This window comes from Anneissia japonica, unplaced genomic scaffold, assembly GCF_011630105.1.
Source record: "Anneissia japonica isolate Jap-2015-1 unplaced genomic scaffold, ASM1163010v1 scaffold585_len4108843_cov191, whole genome shotgun sequence".
Taxonomy (NCBI): Eukaryota; Metazoa; Echinodermata; class Crinoidea; order Comatulida; family Comatulidae; genus Anneissia; species Anneissia japonica.
The window spans coordinates 429163-436600 of NW_022716829.1; the positions used below are offsets into that span (position 1 = coordinate 429163).

General features: G+C 35.3%; 1 protein-coding gene across 2 annotated transcripts in view; it reads left to right on the plus strand.

Annotated features, from left to right (window-relative positions):
• The window catches only part of LOC117109929 (peroxisomal bifunctional enzyme-like), a 16356-nt gene that overhangs the window by 6516 nt on the left and 2402 nt on the right, over positions 1 to 7438 (plus strand). The window contains exons 8-15 of one of the 2 annotated variants that reach the window (XM_033252413.1): positions 1171 to 1258; positions 1722 to 1874; positions 2360 to 2623; positions 3173 to 3325; positions 3704 to 3772; positions 4430 to 4532; positions 6136 to 6273; positions 7233 to 7357. In XM_033252413.1, the coding sequence (XP_033108304.1) occupies positions 1171 to 1258; positions 1722 to 1874; positions 2360 to 2623; positions 3173 to 3325; positions 3704 to 3772; positions 4430 to 4532; positions 6136 to 6273; positions 7233 to 7357 (1093 nt within the window). Of the gene's footprint in view, positions 1 to 1170; positions 1259 to 1721; positions 1875 to 2359; positions 2624 to 3172; positions 3326 to 3703; positions 3773 to 4429; positions 4533 to 6135; positions 6274 to 7228; positions 7362 to 7438 lie in introns of those variants that run through there. The other variant, XM_033252414.1, reaches the window with a different exon arrangement.

The following is a 7438-nucleotide window of genomic DNA, read 5'->3' on the forward strand; positions in this document are numbered from 1 at the left end:
GTATTGAAATACACGCCATCGTGTTGGGATTCAATATTTCGACATTAATTATGTCATCATCAGGAATGACATAATTAATGTCGAAATATTGAATCCCAACACGATGGCGTGTATTTCAATACTTGGAATATGAGGCTTGCTATCCCCAAACCAGCGTACTATCGTTAATTGTTAAACTGAGTAATTAGTATATTGAATTGGCAGTATTGACTTTTGTACAGAGTAGCCAATAATACTTTTACTCATAACTTTAGCAATAGCAAGTCGATATGACCTATAATAGAATGAACATTACTCCAAATAATGACCTATCATTTTAAAGGTTATAATATCGTCGCTCACATCACGAACTAACACAATCAAAGTAGATTGTGTTAGTTCGTGAAATCAGTAGTAGCGCGTCAAAACGAGCGCGTATTGGTTGTCAAGCAATTTTGTATTCTTTACCACACAAAAAGTCCTTAACGACAACAGCGCGTATTTTGACGTGCTTTTTTGATTTCACGAACTAACACAATTGAATTTAATTGTGTTAGTTCGTGATGTGAGCGACTATATGGAGAATATAAATATATTAAAAAGTCAAGTTTCTCGGTTTGGTCAATGACGCTGTTTGGCATGGCAAGTACCATAATATGTTCACTGATTAACCACAAAAATGTTTATGTTTATTACTGGTACCAGGCAATATCTGGGTCTATGCAAAATAATATAGAAAAGGTTTTAAAGAATATCAAAATGGTAATTTATTTTCATTTTCTTAGCTCATCAGAAATGGTATATACAATGAAAAAAAACACACAAAAAATATTCATCTCAAATATAAAATTTAACATCTCTAAACCCTGTGCAAACTGTCAAATTATATTAGACAAAAACATGTGACATGCTTCAATATGGTCATGATGACATCATATCATGACCAAATATAGGTACATCAGGACTATATATGGGCATACAACAGTTTTTTTTATAGTGTTGACAGAGCTCAAGATAGTCAGTACATTCAACCTAGTTAGCTAAGAATTAGATTTTATCAATTTGAAACACACCAAGAATGACCTAGAGCATTCTGCAGGTAAGCATACGATTTTCAGTAGCACTGTACGAGAATAAAAGATTTAAACAGTTATAATTTATAAATATAATACATGTTTTTATGATTTTCAGAGAAGCAGAACTGATGCAGTTTTTGGGAGAATCTGGCCAAGCGAGGGCCCAGCAATATGCTTTCTTTGCTGAAAGGAGTGTATCCAAGGTAAACGTTGCAGTAGAGCTGTTGCAGTGCTTTCTTCAACTTTAAATCACAGATTTTCTAGGACATTAAGTTCTTGAACATTATTTTAAGCCTGGTATACACTGAGTCGTCCAACAACACAAATTCCTCGAAAATGTGTGCGAACGCTTGCTTGACGCAATGGCGGTGCACTCAACTTTCAGTGACAGTCTGTCACCATTTCAAATTATTTGTGAATCACCGTGTCATGGTCCATAAAGCGTTCACCTGACGAAGTTTGCTACTTTTTTTCATAAAGCTTGAATCAAAAACATAATATTTGTAGGTGTACTATAGTCTCCAAACGGTTACATTTCATTTGTACTGTTTATGCCACGGATACTTTATACATAAAAACGAAAACATAAAACATAATTTAATTATTCTCACTAAGTGCTGCAGAACATAAGATTAATCAATTATGTCCCTGTTCCTTTTCTTACAGTGGCAACTGCCTAGTGGTGTAAGCTACAAGACAGCCAAGCCGATGCCTGTAAAGACTGCAGCTGTGATTGGTGCAGGCACCATGGGTATTGGAATAAGCATGGCCCTCATCTCCAGTGGCATTCAAGTCTTCTTAACAGAACAAAATAAAGAGGTAGTGTATAAAGAGGACCATGCCATGTATGACCAGGGTAAAAATTGCAGTGAGATTCTGGTAAAGAATGGTATATAAATGCTAAAATACTTTAAAGAATAAAAATAAAAATCTACAGTCTATGGTAAACTCAAAACTTTTAGAAAAATAATTTTTTATTTTCATAGGCAAATTATAAGCTTTAAATTAGAATGATAAAAATTGTCCGCTAATTTACTGACGTATAAATATACAATTCCTATACACTTTTGAATACACTCTAATTTCAGGAATTTTGTACAGTGGTGAAATATCTGTACTTAATGGTTTGATCTGTGTATCATTGGAAGTTAATCCATTTAAGTAAGGTATAGATTTAATGTTTTAATTTAATTTTCGAAGATTCTATCACAGACAATATATATCTTTAAATACTTTTGAGAGATATGGCAGGCAAGATAAACTGCTGCTGCTGTTATTGTTGTCATTATATTCATTTCTTCCAGTATCTTGACAGAGGTGTGAAGACATTGAGGGGACTGATATCTTCTGGGGTAAAACGTAAGCGATTAACTGAAGTACAGGCCAAAGGCTTGATGTCTCTTCTTACACCTGTTCTGGACTACAAAAGCTTCAGTCATGTCGATCTTGTGATTGAAGCTGTTTTTGAAAACATGGAACTTAAAAAGAAGATTTTCAGGAAACTTGACTCAATCTGTAATCCATCTACTATCCTCGCTAGTAACACATCTACTTTAAATATTGATGAGGTGAGATTGTTTGTAATGGTTGTTGTAATCTATTATTGCGTGCTTATCATTTAAAAATTCTGATGTAAACAAGACAAGACTATCAGAAATTTAATTGCCTCATTCCATATTTGCCATGCAGATAGAGAGAGCAGCTCTAAGTTCAGTCGGCTAAAGTAGTGGAGCCACTTAGTGTGTGCTGAACCGTGATTTCTATGTCCACTGTTCAATTCCCAAGTTACGATAGTGCACTGTCTTTTGGATGAGACGTTTAAGCTGTTGGTCCTGTGTGCATTATGGCCCATGTCTATGTTAAAGAACGGAGTACACTCTGGAAAAGAGCAGGGGATTGTCTTCGAGTGTGATGCCCAATCACCACCAGAAGGACCCCACTGGAAATAAGTCTTCTTAGACTTTTGTGGGTTATCTTTGCTACTTACACCAAATATATAAATCTATTTTGATAGGTTCAGTTACTGAATAAAAAGTTTTACAAACAATAATTAATACAGAATGTTAAAAACAATTCAAATATTCATTTTTTTAAATCTCAGTTTCTTTCCACCTTAGATTGCATCTGTGACAGCAAGGCCTGACAAGGTAGTTGGTATGCATTTTTTTTCTCCAGCTCATGTTATGCGACTGCTAGAGAATATATACGGCAAAAAAACATCACCAGAGACCATAGCTACTGCTATGCATGTTGGACAGAAGATTAAAAAGGTATATTGTATTGCTTCAATTGGTATGAAGTCCATTGCTCACATAAGTCATTAGGTCATTCGCAACTTATGTTGAAATTGTTGGTTTCAGATTTTATTGGAGCAATATTTGATTTTATGTTTATGGTGCATAAAATAATCATAATTCAAATCAGAGATCCACAACTAAAAATAAGGTTTCCATTTTTTTTGGATATTTTAAAAGTGTATACCAATGTGTACAGCCCTATGTAATGCTAACATTCAGCTTTAGTGAAACATGTTTTGATTGTGTGAGATTGTATGTAGACACAAGAAGAATCTCCATTATAAATTATATTATTTTGTGTATATCGCCGTGCAATTTAATAGCCATCAGCATTTGCCTCGTTATTTACAGATTAGTGTTTTGGTTGGTAACTGTCATGGATTTGTTGGAAACAGACTGATGGGGCCATACCAAAAAGAGGTAAAGTATGCTGCTCTTTAAAGATTCTTCTTCAGTTTCAAATCATAATTCAGTGTTGTATGCAGTGGGCTTATCGTTTGTTGTTTTTGGATTATTGGTGCTCAGAGTCTCTACTTGCTCATTCTATTTGTCCGTCTACAGAGCATTATACTATTGCTGCTTTTGAAGATTCTTCTTCAGTTTCAAATCATAATTCAGTGTTGTATGCAGTGAGGCTTGGGCTTATGGTTTGTTGTTTTTGGATTATTGGTGCTACTCATGCTATTCATAAGAATTCTAGATCTAGTTCAGATTCTCTACTTGCTCATTCCATTCGTCCGTCTACAAAGCATTATAGTAATCGTTCTTTTTCTTGGGCCTCTGTCTTTGGAATACTTTGCCTATTGAAATCCGTTGTTGATTTTAAATTCGCTTTAAAAAAACTCACTTTTAATCTGTACTTTTCTTAAATTTTTTCTGCCGGACTTTCATTTTTATTGTTAAGCGCATTGAGGCTTTAGAATAATGCGCTATATAAGCCAACAGTATTATTATTATTATTATTAGTGAAGTGTCCTCAATGTTAAGACTGTGCTATAGAGTATGTCAGTAATGTATTCAACATAATGTCGACCAAAGCAAACAAATTCTATTTTATTTTTTTGGTGGATTCTCTAGGCTTGCTTTTTGCTGGAGGAAGGCTGTTTTCCACAGGAGGTTGATCAAGTACTGAAGGTTTTTGGATTTCGCATGGGAATTTTTGAAACTACAGATTTAGCAGGTAAATGTGACAAAAATGATATTCATAGATCTGATGACACCAATGGCATATTCACTGATGCTTAAAGTGCTTTCAAGGGAAACCTAAGCCAGAATGCACCAAAAATGGCCATTAATTAGGTTTTGTTTGATTTTTATATGATGGGCGTTAAGATTTTATTCATTGCCAACTACACTTTAAAATTATATTCTCTACCCACTCTGTACTAAACCAAACTAGATTAGTCACAACGCTATGCATACAAACCAAGGCCCACTCATTCCAGGTCTCTCGCGCTTAAGGACCAAAATCTCATGCATAAATGTAATACTTTGTAGCTCTCTCGCTAAATATTCGTCATCTACAATTCAATTCAATTCAACTTTTATTGTCAAACACAGTGAGAACATGGTTTTAAATTCTTCTTGTTTGTTCACAGTTAAAATGTAAGTTAAAACAAGACACAAAAGATAAAATCACAGAAAAAAAACAGAGGAAACAGCAAAAATTTAAAAGCAATAAAAGTCAGCTAAAAGATTAAAATGGCTAAAAACATTAAAAAGGGGTTAAAATTAGTTAAACATTCTGTAAAAAATCAGCTTTGGCAAAGGCAAGCAGATTGGGGTATACAGCATAGGCCTATCTTTTCCACATTTTATTAAATTGTCTCATAGCGCTTGGGAGAAATGATTTACAAATTCTATTTGTCAGCATCCTTGGATATAACATACGTCCAGTCCTGCTGAAGGCGAGGTACAGATTAAGAGGGTGATTAACATCTGATATAATTACTTCCGTTTTTTTACACATTGCACTGTTAACACAATCTTCTATATTCTTACTGTTTTTAGTCCTATAATTCTGTCAGCTGTTCTACTAATTTTTACAACTTTTTCATGTTCTGTTTATCAAGGCTATAAAACCAGATTATTGCACTAAAAGTTAGAATTGATAAAATGACTGATTCATAAAAGAGTACCAAGATTTTATTACATACATGAAATTTCTTCAAACGTCTTAAGAAGTACAGCCTCTGATTGCACTTACTGGTAATGTGCTTTGTATTCTCTTTCCAGTCAAGCTTATCCTCAATAATTGTACCAAGATATTTATGGTGTTTAACAATTTCAACCTTATCATGTATAATAGTCAGGTCATCATGTGTCTTGTTGCCTTTTCTAAAATCAACGATAATCTCCTTTGTCTTTTTAACATTTAACTTTAAATAATTATCTTGGCACAGTACTTAAAATAGGATTGGTTTGTCACTACACATTACATTACATAAATAAATGGTGGTGCACTACACCTTGTGTTTTGAGCAGACCAAAAGGTTATCACTTCTTCCTTAGACCCATATTAACCCTGCACTAAATTTTATAATAATTCATTTATTAGTTTTGCTTAATCCTGCTATAGACAGACAGCAGTGTATACATAACCTACTTGGCGGAGGTGAAAAGATGTCTCTGAAATGGAACCTGAATAAACAATTGTTATTTGAGTTTTATGTGGCTGATAAATGAAGTACAATATTCCTAGCTATATGCAAAAATATTATTATTTATTAAACAGTTAGATTCCAAAATCCAGGCAATAATATATTTTTTAATTATATTTGTAGGCCTTGATATTGGTTATAAAATTAGAAAGGAATTAGGATTAGTCGGTGGAGATGGACCAGAGCGTATGCGCATGAGGGAACGGTACTCGCCTCTTGCTGATAGACTTGTGGAGGCTGGAAGGCTTGGACAAAAAACAGGTTAGTGATATAATTTGAAATGTTGTGTGGTGTGGTTGGCGAAGCAGTTGCAGCTAGGGCCCTGGTATTCAAACCCCCGTTTTTTCTGTTATTGTAACACGACCACCTACTTTGGCACTGTTAAGATTCAGGCTTTTTCTGGGCGTATCTCACTGTATCTAGTGGTTTGGAGTAGTAAAATGAGGAGGAGAATGATGAAGTAGCAGCGTTAATATGATGCGATGTCTAACCATAGGCGGCGCCAGCGGCGGATTCGGGTAGCATGGCTCGGAAGCATGTCATTCTGTTTGAAACACTATGAAAACATATTCTTACAGTCTGAAATTGCCATTGGGGCCCTTTGTGGGGGTATCCCTCGTCGGGGAGTTATGGTGGTGGCATGTTGTTTTTAACTAACTCTGAAAATTTCTAGTGGTACGGTAGAAGCTGGGGTGCATGCTTTTACATATCAAGGCCTATCTTAGTTAATGTTGATAATTAATAGGCCTATTAGGAAGACTTGTAGGACTGTAATATAGAATGAGGGCTGACATTGAACAGAATTGGAAGTAGACAGTTTTTGTAGGATGCTGTGTTATTGAATATGTTCATTTGTGCTCAGTACAGCACGAATATGTATACTTTCCAGAGAATGGAGATTGCTATTTACACAGCAGCTAGCGGTAGTCACTGTGTACAGTATGTGCTGAACTGTGGAGATCTCAAAGTCACCGGTTCAATTCCCTTGCTGCTCTCCTTGTGTTTCAGCCGGAGGGCTGAAATGCAGGCTTCTAAAATGCACTGCCTTTCAGGTGAGACGTTTACAGTACCCTAGGGTAGGGGATTGTCTCCCGGTGTACTGCCCAATTCACCACCAGAAGGACCCGACTAGAAGTAAGACTTTGTGGATTAACCCTGCTTGGTGTGTATCGCACTGAAGAAATCAAATCCTGCATGGTTTTTGATGTTTCTTCTCACAGGTAAAGGATGGTATGACTACGGCAAACCAGGTGGGCGTGTCAGCATGAAGGACCCAGATGTGGAAGACATGATTGTTAACTTTTCAAAGAAACATGGTATCAAACGGCGACGAATTCCCCCACAGGTAAAAAATTAAAAATTGATTGTATAATGCATAGAAAACTATTGATTGGTTATTGTTATTTTTAAACCTTGTTTATTAATT